We start from the raw sequence: 20,452 nt of genomic DNA, 5'->3' as shown, positions 1-20,452 counted from the left end.
CGCAAAGTTGTGGTATGTAGGTGATATGACTGTGTGACAAAAGCGGCACCGGCCGCACGAACTTACCTTAAAATAAGCGCAAGTTTAACAATTCTGCATACGAACAACTTTGCTCTCGCAGCTTGGTCACGCCAAACTTTCTTAGCATTGTGAATGGGAATAATTCCTTTAAGTTTAACAAGTCTGCATAGGACCAACTTCGATTTCTCAGCCTGCCCACGCCAAACTTTTGTAGTGTTGCGAATGGGAATAATCCCCTCTGCACTTCTGCGAACAGAGGCAGCCCCCATTGGCCCTTCCAAACCGACAGCTGGTTCGAGTGCTTTGCGCAGGTAGCCACCCATACCGCAACTTGACGACACGTGTCGGGGTACTTCCATGCTCTCAAAGCTCGCAGGTCACCATCGCAATTGTCATTGGCCGAGACGCTGTTGCGGTCCTTGAATTCAACAAAACTATGGAAAATGTTGCACGCGGTGTGATAGGCGCAACAAAGTACTTACCACTTATCAGCGGTAAAACGGCTACCAGCAAAGGAATATGAATCTCCCTTTACGTAGGCATGGACAGATCACACGGGAGCAAAAGTAAGCAGTAAGAGAGCAGTTGTCTGTGACGCCAGCGACCAGTTTTCCTGACTGCCCAGCTAGTCATCTCTAAAGGCATATGAAACTAATGAACGTGTCGAGACTGAGGATGGAAAAAAATTGTCTATCAACATGGGCCTCTTTGGTTATTTGGTTATTCGGATTAGAGATCCTTTCGATCAGAAATGATCAGTTCAGAGCTGTGGCATGAAGAAGAATGGATAACGGCAGGGCAGAACGACATGCGCCTGGGAGGGGGGGAGGGGCAATTAGCGAGCCTTAGCCCGCGCAGGGACCCCTCTGCGGGTTATACGCCGGGCGCAAGGTCAGAGTCCCTTCCAGGGGCCTCCGGGCCCACTCGCAGCTGACGCATGCAGCTTGCCTTGGACAAGCGGGACGTCGCGAGGATGCATGATAAAGCAAGAAAGAGGGCAAGAGGGTCGGATGACACTGGCATGCATGATTCTATTCAAACCATACAACACTACCACATGTCTACATCGCTCTATTTTCAGCTCATCGGCTAGATCTAACTCGGGCGTGTGGTGCTGCACCACCATGCGCTGGCCGACACATAGGCCGTGGCGCACAGGCCGGAGCTCCATGCGCGGGCCACCGGACACTGCCGTGACCGGTCAGGTCGTCGGTCGGCGCCAGCTGACTAAGGACGAATCAGAGCCCGGTAGAAGTCTCCGGACCGGTCCACAGCAACCTGTAAACACGGCTGGGATTAGTGGAGTGGACAACCCGCGGACGCGGCTAGGATCAGTGGAGTGGATAGCCTGCACGACTGCCACAGTCTGCGAACACGGCAAGGATCAGTGGAGTGGGCAGCCTGCAGGACTGCCACAGTTTGCGAACACGGCTAGGATCCGTGGAGTGGACAGCCTGCAGGACTGCCACAGCCTGCGGACACAGCTAGGATCCGTGGAGTGGACAGCCTGCAGGACTGCCACAGCCTGCGGACACAGCTAGGATCCGTGGAGTGGACAGCCTGCAGGACTGCCACAGCCTGCGGACACAGCTAGGATCCGTGGAGTGGACAGCCTGCAGGACTGCCACAGTTTGCGAACACGGCTAGGATCCGTGGAGTGGACAGCCTGCAGGACTGCCACAGTTTGCGAACACGGCTAGGATCCGTGGAGTGGACAGCCTGCAGGACTGCCACAGTTTGCGAACACGGCTAGGATCCGTGGAGTGGACAGCCTGTAGGACTGCCACAGTTTGCGAACACGGCTAGGATCCGTGGAGTGGACAGCCTGCAGGACTGCCACAGCCTGCGGACACAGCTAGGATCCGTGGAGTGGACAGCCTGCAGGACTGCCACAGCCTGCGGACACAGCTAGGATCCGTGGAGTGGACAGCCTGCAGGACTGCCACAGCCTGCGGACACAGCTAGGATCCGTGGAGTGGACAGCCTGCAGGACTGCCACAGCCTGCGGACACAGCTAGGATCCGTGGAGTGGACAGCCTGCAGGACTGCCACAGCCTGCGGACACAGCTAGGATCCGTGGAGTGGACAGCCTGCAGGACTGCCACAGCCTGCGGACACAGCTAGGATCCGTGGAGTGGACAGCCTGCAGGACTGCCACAGCCTGCGGACACAGCTAGGATCCGTGGAGTGGACAGCCTGCAGGACTGTCAGCAGCACGCTGACTGTAGGAATGCCGCACTTCAGAGCGCGTGCGTGATGTATCGCAGTGATGCAAGATTTCTCATCAGATAAGAGATTTCATGCTGGAGATTTCTCATCGGAGTAGGAAGACAGGATGCAGCCAAACTGTTGAGTTTGAAAACATCCAGCGTACACAACGTTGCGGTGTCATTTGTCTTAGGAACAACTTTGGCAAAACAAAGTGCTGCCCGCATCTCTTGTTTTCAGCGTTTGCCTTCTCACAGACATCGGGCTTCGCTACATAAATACCACGGTGGATAGGTTGCGGTGGTATTTCATTTCTTCTCTCAGATGTGCAAGAACTAAAATTAAGGCTAGGTATTACCAAATTCAGTGATCAAACAAGCACGAGCCCACTGTCCGCGAACAGGGCGTGTTCGTGTTCGTCTGACCGACCGGTGGCGAAGTGACAGGTTCAAGAACTTCCGCGAGCACCGGACGATGTTTACGGCTGGCTGTAGACCAACGTCGTTTCGTCTGAGGGCCTCATGCATACTGACCCTCAAACCCTGAGGGTCCCCAGCCGCCATAGAGCGCGTGGAGAACCGGCCATCACACTGAACGACGAATCACCGGCGGCCCTCGCCGCTTTGCGCGTTGGTATGATCACATGTTCCTATGAAAACTACTTCATCCAGCCATTAATTGGGGCGCTCGTACAAAGAACACTTAACGGAGTGCCTGGGCATTGGTATTCCGCCCTCATCCGCAGTATTTCGCGACATCCCACGGGTAGTCTCGCGCTAAAAATGAGCGTAACGCTGCAGTTTTGCCAAGGTGGTCAGCTTCATAGTGTGATTCCGCCATAAACACCCACCCGTCGGCCTCCTACTCGTGACGTCACTGGGGCGATCCCTGCCCGACTGACAAAACAGGCGCCGACGGAAGGCAGCGGTAGCAATTATGTCACATTAGCGCCGCTTTCATTGGATTCGACGGGCTCGATCTCCCCAGGGGTGCGCTGATTGGTCCTGGGCGGGTGGGGAACGATCTCCGTGGAGATCCGGGCGGCAGCTGACGCGTCGCTGCAGTCGATACCGCCGAAAAACCGGAGCTGTCGCTGAAAAGGGCCCCTTACAAACACTTAGAATATATATTTATGAAAAGATTGGCTGAGAGAAGACAGATGCTTGGAGGGGCCGACATGTGTAGGCAGGGACATATTTAGAGAGGGTCGATATATGTTAAAATGGAAACACTGCAAACAAGAAGGTGCACAATACAGGTTTAGCAACAACGCGACACCTACCAGACATGTTATCATAAGTTCTGAATTACTTCCGGATCGATATTGTGTCTTCAAACACGCAATCAACTTCTTTGGCTGCGAGCAACATCTCTTATACTGACTATGACGGGCGGCAGGAGAGCGGTCACCAGGTTTGAGGAGAAGCCCCCAGTTCTGAACTTTGACAAGATAGAGGTATAACTGAGGGGAAAAAACCGTTTGGAACATCCTGTGGGTAGGCCTATCCATTTCTGCCGATTCAGCCTTCCCTTTATTTCACGGCATTATGTTCCTGGCCGCACTCTTTCCACGTGGCCCGTTGCCAAAAGATCTTACTTTCGTCGGCACAGGCTGATTGTCCCTCCTCACCCACACCTAACCTGCGTATGTAAGATCTACTAACAACTTCATAAGTGGCAGCACTGCGAAATTTTCTGAAGGCTGATACGCCTAGCATATGCGTGGTTCATCCGTTGCCATCCTTTCCGAAAACTGCAGTTCACTTGTTCAAAAAGTAACAATTGACGTCAAGTCGCAATGCTGAACGACTTTCACGACAAGAATAGGCATTTCTGTTAAAAGCTTCATATATTGGCATGCTTTAAATGATAAGTAAAAATATAAAAAACAGACACTTTAAATAACTCAATGGCCATTTCTAGGTCAAATGAGGCCGTTAGCCCCTGACAATCTTGCTTGACCCTTGATCAAACCCAAGGTATGTTTAGCGCCAGTCTGATTCGGAACGTGATTGAGTGGTCAGTTGGCGAGAAAACTTTGTCATAAACTCTGAAAAGTATCACTGTTCGGCTGCGTTCTCAAGACAATCTGACCAAGTGTTTTGTACGGTCCGAAGGAGTCGAAACGGACTACTAAACGGACCTATTTGATACAAGACTGCCCACATTTGCCTTTGGCAGCTCTGGCTCAATCTGGGATTAAGTGGCCTGGGATGCATGTTCCCTCTACCCACAAATCAGTAAGCATCACCCGCCTGTTGTGTTCATCCGATACGATATTTTTCATAACGGTCATTTAGCACTACATGTGTATCCACACCTTGCATTCCAACCACGTTTTTTCCAATGACGATGCATGATTTGGCTGGCTTGATATGTACATTACAAGGTGCCCTCCATGCATCGTGAAAGCGCAAACACATTTCTTTTGAAATCAGTAGTTCTATTATGCAAATGTAACGGTTGATTTGCACAAATCTGGTGCATGTGCGTCGTGATCAATTTCGATACGGCGAGTAGGAGATGTGATATAAAGCGTTCAAGATTAAAATTATTTAAGTTGTTAAGTGCATTTGCGAGGAGCATTAAGCGTACAGATGAAACAGTATTAATACCCTTATGTCTCGTAGAATGCACAGGAGAATGGAGAGGTAGATGTGATATCTCTGCTACATGCCTTTATTGAAACGAATATCACCATCAAATTCAAGATTGCCTGCCGATCCCACTCGATTTTCTTTTCTGGCAACGAGCCACGGTTTCTGCAGATCACCAACATTCAGGGATTAAGCAATGAGCAATTCGTAGTCATTTTAATGATATAGTGCACATCCAACTTATAATTTAAGTATCCGAAAGTACCTGTACATGCAAACGAACACAAGTTAACACGCACCACGCAGAAGACATCCACACACGCAGGCGATTTCAAGAAAACAAGTTCAACTAAACATGCATCACGCATCACGCATCACGTACACATGCAAACGATTTCAATTGAACAAGCATTTAAACGATGTTTGTTTGATGTCGCATATATATATATATATATATATATATATATATATATATATATATATATATATATGTCGCATATTCGCATAACATAAACACGGTCGTTTCAACAAACCTGCGAATCTTTACAATTTTACGAATCTTTACGATCTAAACAGGCATCGTTTGCATATATAAGTGACGCACGATGCCCGTTTACATAACATTGGTCTCTTCAAACCACTTGCGTGTCTGATTGTGTTATGTGTGATGCTTGTCAAGTTATTTTTTTTTTGCATGTACACGTATTTTTCTCGTATTTCAATCTATGCATGCGCAATGTATCATGGAAATGACTGGCAAATGCTCCTTGTTTAATCCCCAAAATGTTGGTGACCTGTAAAAACTGTGGCTTCCTGTTAAAAGAACCTGAAAAATCGAGTAAAAACGGCATGCAATTTTGAAATTAGCAGCAATACTTGTTTCGTTAAAGTCATTTAGCCGAAATATCACATATATCTTTCCATTTTCCTGTGAATTCTATGAGGAACAAGATTATTGATGCTGGCTCGTTCAGGTTCAAGTTGAGGCTGACTGCCAATTGCAATGCTCCACATATTGTTTGGTCCGATATTCAGTTACGCTAGAGTCGAGTCTGTGCACGAATTCTCTGCGATTTAAGCCAGTGAGTCTGATTCCGACTCTAAATCATCTGTGAAAGAATCAGCTTACTTCAGAAAGAGCTATCGCCATGGCGATCACTACCCCACCATCGCGATGGTATGAAACGCCCAGGGGAAATATAGTCTTGATGGTCTCTGGACATCTCCAGATTCCATTGCCTCTGTTCTGGACCCTTATCATAACGCCAGCTGTTGTGGACAGCATAACACAATCGACACTAAATCCCCCATGAATAACCCATCCGACCATAAATTGAGCCGGCGTCCAACCAAAATACCAGCGGGCTTATAAATAATGCGACTGCGCTGCAGTCAGCGGCCACCTGGCGTCGATTGGCTCGCCAAACACTGCCTGCCAGCATCCGTCCGGGCCAGGGTAAATACTCAGCTTCAGCAACCCCGCCTGGGATAGATCCACCACAAGCGAGATCACCTGTCCCTGTCGCAGAGGAGCAGCCGTACACCTGTACCCGCGGATGGGAGCCGTCGCCTGCCTGCAGCCATCCCAACGAAAACGCACCTGTATCTGCTCGAGCGCGAAGGCGGGGCTGAGCAGGTCTTGTAACGGGTAAGTGTTGTCCTGGCAGACCCGCTCCAGGTACGCCACGGCTCTGTCCAGATCAGCGGCAGCGTAGTTGTGCACCCCTGTCGGAGCAGCGCCGGCACGCTCACCAATTACGGCAAGGCGCGCTGAAGCGGCGGCCTCGCAACCTGTCACGTGGACATGATTGGTGCGGGGCCGATGACAAATGTAAGGTTAGTAGCTTGCAAATTAGCCACCGTTCCATAGGTTGTGCATAAATATGCAATGACGCCAGTCAACAAAGGCCTCCGGTGTTAGCCCCTGTGCGACAAATATGTCGCACACTCGCATAACATGGACACGGTCGTTTCAACAAACCTGTGAATCTTTACGATTTTGCGTATCTTTACGATCGCGATGCTGAAGAAGCAGCGACTGGTCAGATTACCCGCTACGGTGGCGCATTTCCTGATGAGCTGCTGGCCGGTGACCTCCAGCTGAGACTGAGGGTGGACCAGGCCCACCAGTATGTAGCAGCCTCCTGGACGCAGGCACCGCAGTCCGCTGGGAAATACCTGTCGAGGAGAGCACCGTCCAGACATCGGGAACGCTCAGAGCTATCTCATCTGCGTCGGAACGCCTTTGTTTGTGAATGTTCAAAAGGTCTGTTTATTGGATAGGGTTGGCAGGTGTTTTCCGTCTCTGCTGCGATCGCCGCACAATGCGCTATGACTTTCCAGAGTAACTTCCTCAGGAAGGACTACAAAGGGACAACAACAAAGCGCGCCGGGCAAAAACGCAGCCGACTCCGCAAGTTCGCTGCCGGCGCGGCGGAGTTAAGCCGGCGAGGGAGGGAGAGCGGTGAGGTAGGCGCCGCAGCCGCCCGTCACACTGGGGGAGCGCGGGCGGTGGAGTCACCGACGGGAGACCGCTCGAACAAACTGCGGCGATCAGGCAAGTCATATCGGGACGAGGACGCGCTCAAAACAGAGCTCGAACCGGGCTCGGAGCGGAGCCCGAACCGGGCTCGGAGCGGAGCTCGAACCGGGCTCGGAGCGGGGCTCGAACCGGGCTCGGAGCGGAGATCGAACCGGGCTCGGAACAGAGCTCGAACCGGGCTCGGACGGCGAACAGCGAAGAACAGCGCAGGCTAGATGCCAGGGGTACTCCGACTTTCATGAATGCGGTCCGCCGGTGATGGCTGCTAATGATCGTGACACTAAATCAAAATGTTCGCAGTAATGACAGCGGGAGTTTGATTGTCGCGGAAAGACGCACGACGAGACACAAGTGCCCCCTGTAGGTAATCCAAATGTGGACCAGAAGCATGGGTGTAACCACGCATCTGAGGTTGGAGGGACAAGCTGAATTGGAGGGAGCAATCTGGTATCTAGGGAGGTAGCTTGATCTAATAATAACGTTTAACACCCTATGAAGACCACCTGCCCACTCTCTAAGAGGCTACGCCCATGGACAAAAGTATCGAATGTAGAATACCAGTGAGCATAAGGCACGCATACCTTAGGAGTTCCGCATACTTCGATGACGCAGTCGAAGGAATCTGCCATGGGAGGATTCCCGCCTGAAAAAGGATGGCCGCGTCGATAAACACGCTTGTGGTCCGGCCTCTGCGTGGCGTCCGGCGGGCGGCGGTACAGTAGTACAGTTCATCAGAGCCCACTCGAGCTGTGGCGAATGGGAAGGGAGTTCCACACTAATTAGCGTCATATCGCTGGAGCTCTTCGGGTTTCACGCAAGCTGTCATAATTGCCACGGAGACGGGAAGCTTAATTATGGTCACACAATGCGTCGCTAACGGCCCTTGATGGCCAACGAGCACGCTTTATCTACTCTCTGCACCAGCGGTTTCGTGATACGCGACATCCCTATGCACCATATTCCGTGTCTCTCTTCCAACAGTAACTACAAAACAGCAGCAGGCTTACGAAAGCAGAAAGGGTGCGAATGAGCAGAAATTTGCCAATTTTACGTACTATTTTGCAGCGCCTTATTTATGTGTGCAACATTGTTAGCGTCGTACTTAACGGATGCTGCAGATACGTCGGATTTTCATCAGCCTGGCACACAAGTAATATGTGGGAAGACAAAGCTAGGATAATGTGCAAATATTCAATCGATAACGACAAGAATAGGTGAAAAAACACAAAACGTTTGCGGGTCGTGTTCCTTTGTCCGTCTGACACCGGCGGCGTGACCTCACCGGCGTCCTCGTCCAGCTGGCAGGGCTCGAGGGGCCGTGCCCCGAACCTGCCGGCCATGGCGCGCCGCTCGGCCACCGTGTCCGAGCAGAAGACGTGCTCGAAGCGCAGCTCATCCCGCAGCACAGCGCACGCGAACAGACCGAGCAGGCCGGCGCCCTGCGTCAGCGCACCGGGCGGGCGTGTTACGGGCGCGGCGAGATGGGTCACTCTGGGGCGTGTGGCGGGACACGTCAGGACGGATTACGCAGGGACGTGGTGGACGGCAAAAACGGACGCGGCGACGCGTGTTGTTATGGCGGCGGTGCGGGCCATACGGTCGCATGGTGGCGCATGACAGCTATAACTGACACAGAATCGCCGAGACGAGTCACGCACAGCCAAGACAGATACGCGGTGCCGGAGATGCGTCTCACGCTCCGTGAAATGACCGCGCAACAGAGCGCCAACGCCGACCGGCTTCAGGCGGCTGCCCAGCCCAGCGTTCCGCTGCCCAGCTCAGTGTTTCGCTTGCCCAGCCCAGTGTTTGTCTGCCCATCCCATTGTCCCGCAGCCCAGCCCAGTGTTTCGTCGCCCAGCCCATTGTCCCGCAGCCCAGCCCAGTGTTTCGTCCGCCCAGCCCATTGTCCCGCAGCCCAGCCCAGTGTTTCGCCGCCCAGCCATTGTCCCGCAGCCAGTCCAGGTTCCGCTGCCCAGTCCAGTGTTCCGCTGCCAAGCCCAGAGTTCCGCTGCCCAGTCCAGTGTTCCGCTGCCAAGCACAGAGTTCCGCTGCCTAGCCCAGTGTTCCGCGTCCCACCCCAGTGTCCCGCGCTTCTTTGTGCACCTCTCCGCGAAGACGGAGACACTTCAGTCAACAATTTGCATGCGGATTCTCAGCTTGCGTATTTTTTCGTCGCGCACGGCTCGGAGAAGCGACGCGTGCGTCACGGCTGGCGTCCGCCGCGGCGCCGAGCCGGCCCTGCTGGCGGTCCGCGCCACCGCCTGGGGCCGCCCGATATCTAAAGCGAGTGATTTCCCACATGTGGTAGGATTTCCGGCTGCGATGGGACTTCCTGCGGAGGGCAGATCGAACGTGCTGACGGGCCGCCCAGCTGGGGCGGTGGTAAATCACGGCAAAAACAGGCCAGACACGGGTCCGACAGGGCTGCACGAGCACCTAACCCGTGCGAGAAACAACGGCAATCTGGTGAAAGGCTTTGAAGTCCTTTGTTGGACGCAACGAAACAGGTTTTCTCTTTTCTTTTTTAGAACGAATGGAAGGGCAACGCGCTAAGCAGAAGTCAGCGGCGATCAATGTGAAACAAAAATGAAGTAGCGGCCATTGCGCAGGTGGCGACAACTACCACGCTAATGTTAAGCCGCAAAATATGTCAATATACGTATGTTACCACTTCAGCGGTACCGTGCGACAAAACGTAAGACATAGATGTACCGGGAGGGGGACAGGCTTCGGAAATAAACGTCGAAGAAATATTGCATCTATAATATTGAATACCGAATAGAATATAGATGCTCTTGGAAAGAGAAGTTGCTTTACGCTTGCTGTATTTGAGCTATTTTACAGCTCAGTGAAGTGCCACTGAGCTATGGCTGTCGACAAAAAAACAACAAAAATTGGCGAGAAGTGATGCAAGGCGTGAGGGGTTTGCCCCGCTTCGCTTGAAATCAGCTTCTTCGTAATAACCTGTTTACAAATCCGTGTCACTGCCTGCATCTCTAGATAATTTAAAAGCGCATTCAAAAGGGTTTCAGGACGGCATCATGCTGCATTGCTGGCGTGACTTGAAATGAAGTCGAAGGATAAGACAAGCGGGAGTAGAAAAAAGCTTTATAAAAAGGAGGCATTGCCATGCAATGAGGGACCTTTCTGACCCCAAGCAAGACTGGCCCGATACTCTACAACCAACGCACAGCCACGAACCAGCAGCCCCTGCAGAGCGGTCTTTCTGCGCGGGTCGACGGTGGGGACCCGCAGCCCTGCGCTGCCACACAGCGGGTCCCGGAGCGGGTTCAGCCGCCGGTGACTAGGGTGGCGCGCGGGGGCCGACAGCGGCGCGGTCGATGTGTGATGAATCCTCGGGGCCCAGGTGAAGAATGGCCCTCTGACACACCGGTGGCGTCGACATCTGCACAGAACGAGCCTGAAGGGATCCATAACCGATCCGAGGAACGCGCGGCCCCGCAGGCGCGGTCGCCGCCGCCAAGGGTCGGGCGTTTAGACATGGGTGGTGGACCCGTGAGCAATACGCATCTTGTAGAAAAATTGTCACGCATTTCCTCGCAGTTTGATAAAGACCCATCCTATTTGGGAATGCAAACAGCTGAAAAGGTGTAAGTGTGTGTTGACAAGGATATCATCAAAGGCATGCAGCTTGCATATACTTACAGCTCATTAATGATACCGCACTTTGCTGTTAAGCTGCTGGACTTGACTTAATAGGGTATCTCTAAAGCGAATAAGGCATCTGAGGGGAGCGCTGACGACGTTCGAAATTAGCGTTATTTACTTCCTGACGTGTCGTTGACACATTTGAAAGACGATGCAAAGCATGTTTTTAACATCTTCCCTCGGTGCCACGACGACATGGTGGACGTGAGCTGAACGGAGAAACCTTCGGCTGCACCGTCAGCTCGCAGTTGCTACCGAGTCTGAACAGTTGTAATCGCTTGCTGCATTTCAGTTAATGGGTCAGAAGCCAGTGTAGCATGATCTCATGTTAGTCCTGCATGAGACTTTTCCATCTATTCTCCGGCTCCCGCAGAGGAAAGCTCTCAAAAAGGAAATATCTACATTGGCTGTGATTCCAAGGCGCGAAGTAATTCCGACAGAACATGGCGTCAGCCTGATATTGAACAACTGCAGTCTGTGACAAAGCACTTACTACGTTCAGTGAGAACCAGCTGGATCTACCTGACATCTCGTCAATGTGGGCACACCAGCCTTCTGCACTGACCCGCCGGCTAGCTGGGGACCTAAAACCCGAACCCCCAACAGCGCGTCCGTCAACATCGCCCGTCACATCGGATGCATAAACAGACGCGGAACTGACAGGGACAGGGACAGGGACAACGCCCCGTCGGCAGGGACAACGCCTCGTCCGTCATCATCATATCACGAGTTAGCAGAGTACCTAGCATGCGGAGGACACACCGGCTAGGAGGCGCGGCAGCCCAGGTAGCCACTCTCCTTTCCGTTCCGGTCTAGAGGTGTACATGCATGCCGTTTGTGTCCCAAATGGCCTGGCAAGGTGGTGACCCGGGCCCATGTCACAGGAAGGACACGGTGCCGCGAACGAATCACTCCGCTGTTAACATGCAACTGGGTGACGGGTTAAAAGCACCGCGCTTCGGTTGGGGAAGGTGTCATTCTGACCTCCGGAGATCTCACAAATCACGAGAGCTAGAGGCATCTAATTTACCAGGTAAACTGAGCTTTATGTGAACTCACTTGTGTCAAATTCTGAAGTCCCTGTGTTGTGATCTTTGCGTCAAGTAAAGTCGAACAAGGTCAAACTTCAAATCGATGCCAGGAAGTGCGCTCAGATCTCCTCACGTAGCCAACTTTGAGCTAGATAACAGCTGTAAGCAAAATTTCACTGCCGTTCACATCGGGCCAGTGACCTTATCTTAACTAAGGAAAGTAAAAAATGAACTAGCCGTTTGGGATTATTTCGATATTTGAGTTTCTAATCGTTGCCAAGTAATACGCTGGGCGACATGCTCCTGAAATCAAAGGACAGTTCAAGGTCTTTTAAGTCGGTGACCTCCCTTGCTTTCACGAAGTCAGATTACTAAGTCTTTTGAGGCCATTATGATCCAGGAATTCAAAGTGAGCCCCAAAAACTGCTTAAATAAACAAGTTTTTCAACATCAAAACAGGTTCGTTTTGACCTTGATCTAACCTCCATTTCATGCTTGATTCAAGATCAATAGAACAAGTCGTAGTCCTAATGTCAATAGTTAAATTGCTTAAGAACCATCTCAAATTTCTATGACTTTATCAAGCACGAAACAGTCGTATCATATTGGTCATTTTCCTAGGAACTGTATTCGTCGAAGCCATTGCCTGACGCTGACCTGCCATAGGTTATGACCCAAATGACTCGAAAAGACGTATCTAGTCATGATTCTAATATAATTCTGGTAAGTGGATTTGTGGTAGGATTTCCCTGTCGCTGTGGCCAGGGAAATGATGCATGCAATTTGATGCATTCAAATCCCTGTAGGATTTGAATGCATCAAAGAGACGTGACATCGTTACACAACTTGTAACAGGGTACGGCAACATTACAGTGACGGCAAAGTGCTCCAAGATGCGTCCCATCCGTGGTGTCAATGCGAACCTGCCAAAAATAGTGATGCAAGCAGGCAATCAGAGCCGGAGGTATGTCAGTTGAGTCTCCTTTCCAATGCATCGCTCGATGCCAGGAGCAGTCATTGTGCAAAATTGATCCCGTTACCACCCGACTTAACGCCTGAACTACGAAACACTGCGTCTACAAGAACTTGACAAAGGGCTATTCTTGTGCTATGGAAAGAGATTAACCTTCTTGACTCAAAATCCTTGTCCCGCCGCCTGCTCATCGAGTCCAAATAAAAGGAATGTGATTCAGCACAAATGGCGCCATTTCCTGGGGCAGCTACGTCTTCATTTCGCCTCTGTTTGGCCGTCAAGCCCTGGAAGCTGGTGTGAAATGCCATTGCCAGCGCGACACGGCTTCAAAGCCTCAGCCTGACTGGTCATTTTACGCCGCGCCTGTTGCCCGTCAGCTGAGTGAGCGCAATGTCGCGCGCTATTTGCCCGCGAGTCGGCTCCAGCCGTCGCAGCCGATCACAAGCGATCCGCGCTGACAAACGCGCGCCATCGCCCTGTTGCAATATCCATCCCTCCCTCTCGACTGCCGTCGGCTGCGTTATTGGTCCGTACGCAAAGCTCACTTCCAACCAAAAACTACTCGAACTCCCCCTCGAGACGTTTATTGCCTGGCGGGCTCTTACCTGCACTAGCGCCCTAGTTCGAGGCGCCGCCGCCAGGTGGGTCTGCACGGCGCGAGCGGCGCACATGACCGTGGCCAGGGCGCAGTTGGCAGGCGCCGCCAGCGGCGGGTTGGCGGCAAGGCCCGGCGGCAAACGCACGATGTGCGTGCCAGCTCGCAGCAGCAGGTGCGTCGAGTAGCAGCCGTTCAGGCCGCACCCGCTAGACAGGGTAGAGTGACCGTACTGGAACGGATGTGACAGCGAAGGAGCGCGCCGCCAGCATGGCCTCCGTGCCTTGTGGAAGTTGCGAAACTCATCGTTTTACGGAGCTGAGAGCTGCGTTGGCATTGACGTCATGAGTTCACCGTTCAGAAAAGCCCCGCTATTGCACAGCCACATTGAGCGGTGGTTTTGCGGGGGGGGGGGGGTTGGAGCTGCGCATTGGTCACAAGTTGCCTCACATTTTCTCCTCGGGCGAATTGGAGCGGCTGTGAACCGCTCAACACTAGCCGAAGGCGCTGGACCACGAAAGGTGGCCGCAGAGACGGCTGGAGGATCAATTGCCGAGAGATGGCACTAAGTTTCCTCAACTGCACACGCACTGCTTTACCGTTCTTTAAATAAAGTACCAGTGCTACAACCATCAAAGGACAAGCCCGAAATGGGGCGAAACACATGCGGGTGGTAGGATGCGTGTGGTACTAAACGGTTGGCGTTGCCACTGAAAGTTGCGTGAAATGACGCTTCTAATGCAATGCGCCGTTTTCAGATTTCCTCACAGACAAGATACAGGATCCAGAGCGAGGCTGACGCCGAAAAAGAACTCGCGGCTATCATCTAATTTCTCAAATCGTTTGCGTGAAAATCCGTGGAAGTTTCGCTATATCAGCCATCATACACCCCTTGTGGACGTCATGCTATTGCGTCAGCACACGCACATGATTCGGCCCTGTAAAGGGCTATCAGGTACATACCTTCATGAGCGCCCTGCACTTCTGACTGAGGCCGGTGGCGCAGCGGTCGCAGCTGCCACAGACGTCGCAGATGGCGAAGGTGACCAGGTGGCCTGGCTCCACGCCGGGCCGTCGACTGATCTCCACCAGACCGACGCCCTCGTGACCCAGAATGCTGCAACGAGTGTCAGCCACTCAGTGGCGGAGGGGTAGCCCGGCGGATCGTGTCCATTGGATGCTGCGTTCATGTAAAAGCAATTGCAAAGAGCATGTTTCTCCTGTTGTTTCTGGTGTCGAGCCTTTGCTGATATCATTTTCCTATTCTGTGACCCGTCATTCAGAGCATCCCATGTCATTCTTCAGAATTCCGCCTGTTTCTAAAGAAGCTATTTGTCATTTACCACGACAAATGGAGACCAATTTAAGCGACCAACTGTCTAGGAATAATGGATACTTCCAGTTGGAAGGGGAGGGGGCTCCCCAACTTTGATAAAGAGTGGATAAAATTCGGGAGATACCCGTTTGTTGGTGTATTTTCGAGGTATGTTAGGTTGTTTTCAACTTTTACACCCCGCTCGCTCACACTCTTCTGTTCTATTTATCAGCCAATTATTCACCCGGCCAATTATTGTCAACTGCGCCACTGCCACTACTTAACATGGCAATACATGTGAGCAGTTGCACTAATACCGCACATTAAGTGCAAAAAATTAAAACTACAAATGGTCTCAGAACAGGTACCGCAAAGTATGGGGCAGCGTTGTTCACTTAAGCAATACCATCCAATAGATTGCGTAATTATAAAGCAAAGCATAGAAATGCACAAATATGACACCAATAAACGGTCATAACAAATACTAACGGTTAAACAACCCATGCAGCAAGCATTTGTGGCAAAAAAATAGCATGTATCGTTTTCTTTTACTTTTGCCATCCTGCTTCCAAGGATTCTGGCTAATATCTACTTGATGGAGGCCGAACATAAGGAAAAAAGGCCCTAAGAGGAAGTAATTGATCTGCCACTGAGGCACGAGGTTGGAGGGACAAGCGAGTTTTCATATCAGCTACTTAAAATGCACCGATAAAATTATTAAGCAGTGATAGTGACGGCTTTTTCTGTTATTACTGCATTCACTCATTTGAGCCAACAATTGCAAGCTTCATATTTTGTTTCATACATTCCCGGCGTCCGACTCATAGACATTACTTCTGCCTTCGGGTCGCTTCCGCGGCATCAGATTCAGAAAACCCACTGATCGCGCGTTCGGGGTCAGCAGTATTGACCATTCGGCAACCCTTGGTTGGCTAGACCTTGGTGGGAGGGCGGAGGGGCGGGGCGGAAATGAGCCGATTCGCCGGCCGGCAGCGTCCAGCGACTACCGTCCTGCTGACCCGACCCACCCGCGCCAAATCTCGGACAATTAGGAGCGGACGGTGAGCTGCGGACAATCAGCGCCGGCGGCCGCACGACGCCGTCCGCCGGCCGCCATCAGCGGCAGACCTAGCCCAATATCACCAGCGGCAGACCCAGCCCAATATCACCAGCGGCAGACCCAGCCCAATATCACCAGCGGCAAACCCAGCCCACTATCACCAGCGGCAGTCCCAGCCCACTATCATCAGCGGCAGACCCAGCCCACTATCACCAGCGGCAGACCCAGCCCAATACCACCAGCGGCAGACCCAGCCCACTATCACCAGCGGCAGTCTCAGCCCACTATCACCAGCGGCAGACCCAGCCCACTATCACCAGCGGCAGACCCAGCCCACTATCACCAGCGGCAGACCCAGCCCACTATCATCAGCGGCAGACCCAGCCCACCATCATTAGCGGCAGACGCAGCCCAATGTCATCAGCGGCAGACCCAGCCCACTATCACCAGCGGCAGACTCAGCCCATCATCATCAGCGGCAGACCCAGCCCACTATCACCAGCGGCAGTCCCAGCCCACTATCATCAGCGGCAGACCCAGCCCATCATCATCAGCGGCAGACCCAGCCCACTATCACCAGCGGCAGACCCAGCCCATCATCACCAGCGGCAGACCCAGCCCATCATCATCAGCGGCAGACCCAGCCCACTATCATCAGCGGCAGACGCATCCCATCATCATCAGCGGCAGACCCAGCCCACTATCATCAGCGGCAGACCCAGCCCATCATCATCAGCGGCAGACCCAGCCCATCATCACCAGCGGCAGACCCAGCCCGCTATCATCAAGGTAGCTCACTACGCCGGCCGCACATCACACGCGTGACGCATATTTGATCAACCTTATTCAACCTTCCCCTCCCTATTTTTCAACCCTCTCTCCCTCCTCCCTTCCCCTACGCTCTGAATGTGCCGGGTGAGACCCCCAACACCCGTGGTTACGCTGGGCTGTGCTACGTTCCAAAAAAGGAATGGCCCCTTGTCACCTACTTGGGCTAGAGATGCGAAACAAATAGCTGATGGCTTCCTCGTTATGACTGGAACCCAACGGTATCCGGCTGAACGGTTTAAGTTTCTTTTTAATCTTAGCACGATTTGTAACTGCACCCGAACGTAATGTTGCGCTGTCCAAACCTGCGTTTGTACTCTCCAGCTTTACTTCGGTTGCGCTCCAACCCCCCCTCCCCCCCCCCCCCTCTTCACAGCGCGTTGTAACCCGCGGACAGCGCCACAGTGGCAGCCGTAGCACACTGTGATCCACGGACAACGCCTCAGTGGCAGCCGTAGCACACTGTGACCCATGCACAGCACTACAGTGGCAGCCATGGCACACTGTGATCCACGGACAGCGCCACAGTGGCAGCCGCAGCGCGCGTTGGGCTCTTTTCAAACATAAACGTTCACCTGGCTTCTGAGTTCACAATCGTTATTTTTTACAGCGTAAAGATTTGTCTTGATAGCGATAACGAACAGAGCTCTCAGCTTCTTGACAAGGGTAAGGGATATAAAGGCAGGGACGACTTGCATCGCCTCCCCTACTCCTGGCACACAAGTAATAGCATCGCCGCTGAAAGGCAAACTATCAGTCACTCGATATAGACATTTTAAAAGAGTGCGCCAGCAAAGTGAAACCTTGTCTACTTCTTATGACGTCTTCCACCTGAGTCTGAGCAGCATAAGAAAGACCCGCGTTGTCTGAAAACTATCGCCAAAAGGTTGCTGCTGGTGTCACATTAATTTCTTGAACATCGGTCAAAAACTTCTCGGCATCTTGAATAAGGCAGTGACTTGCGTTGTCCCAGAGCAGAAGTTAGCCAGGATCTATTCGTTTCACTCACACATGATTTGCATGCGTAATTTCAAGCGCACCCCTCGAGATTGCTTAAATCACTCTCCACGAAGACATAAAACCGAACTGCACAAAACCACGAATTTCCAGAGAAATCTCTCATCTGATGACGTCGGAGCCTACGGTGGGACGCCGCAGCGGCAGGGGCAGCGAAGGGACCCGCCCTAGGCCGTGGGCGAGGCCCGAACAAGCAGCGGGATGGGATCGACACGGGAAAAGAGCGTGGGCTCGACACAGGAACACCGCGTGGACTCGACGCAGGAAGACCGCGTGGGCTCGACAAGAAAAGAGAACGTGAGCTCGACACGGGAAGATGACGTGGGCTCGACAAGAAAAGGGAGCGTGGACTGGACGCGAGGAGAGAGCGTGGGATTGACGCGGAGAGGGAGCGTAGCCTCGACAGGGGAAGAGAGAGCGGGCTCGGCGCTGACACGAGGCTCTTACAAGAGCGACAGCTCGACACGGGGCAGTCACGAGTGCCAGGCCGCTGACACGAGACACTGGCGCGCTCGCAGCTCTGGGTCGCGGCGAGATCGCGGCTCCACCCAGGGCTGGGGGTCCGCCCTGACACTCACGAAGGCGTGGGCTCGGTGCGCACGCCGCGGACGGTGTGCACGTCCGAGCCGCACACCGTGGCCGCCACGATGCGGACCAGCACCTCTCGCGGCGCCGGCGCCGGCAACGGTAGCGCCTGGAGCCGCAGGCCGGCCGCCGGGCCGTCGAACACGGCCGCCAGCGCCGCCGGTCGCGCTTCGTCCGTCATCTCGGCTTGCAGCGGCAGCAGCAGCGGGCTTGCAGCAGCAGCAGCAGGGCTGAGAGGTCCGGAGCGGACCGGCGCACCGGGCTGGCGAGTGGTCGCCGACTCTGACGGGGTCGGGGGGGGGGGACGTACGCAGTTCCAGACTGGGTCTGATGTCGCCGCGGCACGAATCTTAGCACGTGGAACCAGAGCTGCCGTTGTCGAGCCCGGGAGACCCGGTGCTCGGTTCAGAGCCGCGGGGGGCCAGCCAGTCTCGCAGATGGAGTTTGGCTGGTGCCGCAGTCTATGTTTGTGTGCTCGGAGTGTCGGCAGTGTAGTGGTTAAGCTGCGCGTCTGGGAAACCAGAGCACGGGGTTCGATTAACCGCGGTGCTCGCCTGTCCTGTCTATGCGAAAACAGGCCACGTCATGTAGCCTCAGCAGCTGAATGTGTCGTAACGCCTCAGTGCCGCACAATGACACATATCGCTCCGGCTCGAAACAGTAAAAACTTCAGCTCTTTTCGCCATCTGGCTCGCGTCAGCTGCGTCTCGTGTGTATTGATACCATGGACAGAGCAGGGGAATGTTATAAACAAGCCCTACAATGGTGAGGAAGTCTGCATGCTTGACATCCCACAGATACGGCGATGGTTAAACAAATGTTAAGGGCGAAGTTAGTCACTTTTGCACCTGGCTCTGCATATCGAGGGTGAAGTTTCAAAAAACAAATTTTTACAGACTAAGGTGTATATGGTTATTTGTGTGTATGGTTACCTGCATTATTTTCGAAGTCATTCCAGACTTTCTCGAAGTTTCCAGTCACTTTCTGGAACCCTGTCTCGACCTACGCCCCGAGGCCCCACGCCTAGTACGCAGAAAGATTCGGCATGTCCCGCATCACATGCTTGGAGGAGTCGGATCTAATTTGGGGGATATTCACATCGAAGGCCTGCGCCTGTATTGTAGAGGCTGTATTGCATGTATTGTAGAGGCTGTCCGGAACTGCTCCTGCCACGATCTGATCGGGTCAGGCACCTGGAACATGGGGTCAATGAAACGAAACAGAAATAACCAGCGAAGCCCGAGATATATGTAGTTATTCATACTGTCTTTGACTATAAGTGTCTCCGACCACTGAAGGGCCGCCCTGGGTCTGTTTGATTTGGACTAGAGCCGGTCTTGTCAGTAACGACCACCTCAGGGCTGTGTGATGCAGGATCGAGTGGTGAATATTGTTGCAAGACGGTGTGCATCGGGAGTCCTCCGTTACCGAAATTTACCCCGCTCAGGGACTTTTCTTCGGGGTTTGTGCGGGCGCACGGGCGGGGCTCCCGCCAGGGGATACTTAAGCACACTCCCGGCTGATGCAGGCAGCTTGCCCGCAGATAAACGGGGAGTTGAAAGGATTCCGAATGAAGCGGATAGTGAGGGCAGAGTCAGATTCACGCCTTTGATTTGAATACAGAAAATATATCCGCTGCGTCACCCGTTCCGTCGCCAGGTGATTGTTTTCGCAGCACTTGGTCGGGTTCTAATAGCAAATAAATCGACAAAAGGCGCGCGGTGGTGACTATTTTCTGGTCCGCCGTCTCAATTTAGCTTCAAACTGGCTCAATATTCCAATCACGGTCTATCACACCTCTTTGCTCTCACATGGCAACTGAAGCTTTGAGGAGATGAAATATACGAACTACAACGGCGCCTGGCGTTACGCATATATTGCGCGGCTGGCTGAATACCATCATGCAAATTCATGCATGGACACATACAGCATGTGTGTTATTGGGGCTTTACGGCGCTCTCAGCTGCTGAGGCTATATGGCGTCGCCTGGCTCTCATCCTGGCAGGAGGCG

General features: G+C 53.0%; 1 protein-coding gene across 1 annotated transcript; it reads right to left on the bottom strand.

Moving 5' to 3' along the window:
- Positions 1 to 1,076: 1,076 nt before the first annotated feature.
- On the bottom strand, positions 1,077 to 18,684 carry LOC119100968 (2-deoxy-scyllo-inosamine dehydrogenase). The gene is made up of 8 exons (XM_037224197.1): positions 18,435 to 18,684; positions 14,600 to 14,753; positions 13,647 to 13,868; positions 8,651 to 8,807; positions 7,950 to 8,011; positions 6,878 to 7,004; positions 6,427 to 6,551; positions 1,077 to 1,299 (listed from the first exon to the last, which is right to left on the bottom strand). The coding sequence occupies exons 1-8, from the start codon at positions 18,620 to 18,622 to the stop codon at positions 1,249 to 1,251; spliced, it is 1,086 nt and encodes a 361-aa protein (XP_037080092.1). The 5' UTR covers positions 18,623 to 18,684; the 3' UTR covers positions 1,077 to 1,248.
- Positions 18,685 to 20,452: the final 1,768 nt, after the last annotated feature.

This window comes from Pollicipes pollicipes, unplaced genomic scaffold (assembly GCF_011947565.3).
Source record: "Pollicipes pollicipes isolate AB1234 unplaced genomic scaffold, Ppol_2.1 Scaffold_4881;HRSCAF=5763_pilon_pilon_pilon, whole genome shotgun sequence".
Lineage (NCBI taxonomy): Eukaryota > Metazoa > Arthropoda > Thecostraca > Pollicipedomorpha > Pollicipedidae > Pollicipes > Pollicipes pollicipes.
The sequence above is the reverse complement of the archived record's forward strand: the minus strand, read 5'-3'. Positions and strand labels throughout refer to the sequence as shown.

Excerpts from the sequence above, each read along its gene's own strand:
- LOC119100968 (XM_037224197.1), bottom strand. The coding sequence starts at position 18,622 with ATGACGGACGAAGCGCGACCGGCGGCGCTGGCGGCCGTGTTCGACGGC. Across the intron at positions 7,005-7,949 it reads AAGTATGCGGAACTCCTAAG|GTATTTCCCAGCGGACTGCG; the intron begins GTATGCGTGCCT and ends TCTCCTCGACAG. Across the intron at positions 6,552-6,877 it reads GAAATGCGCCACCGTAGCGG|GGGTGCACAACTACGCTGCC; the intron begins GTAATCTGACCA and ends CTGCTCCGACAG.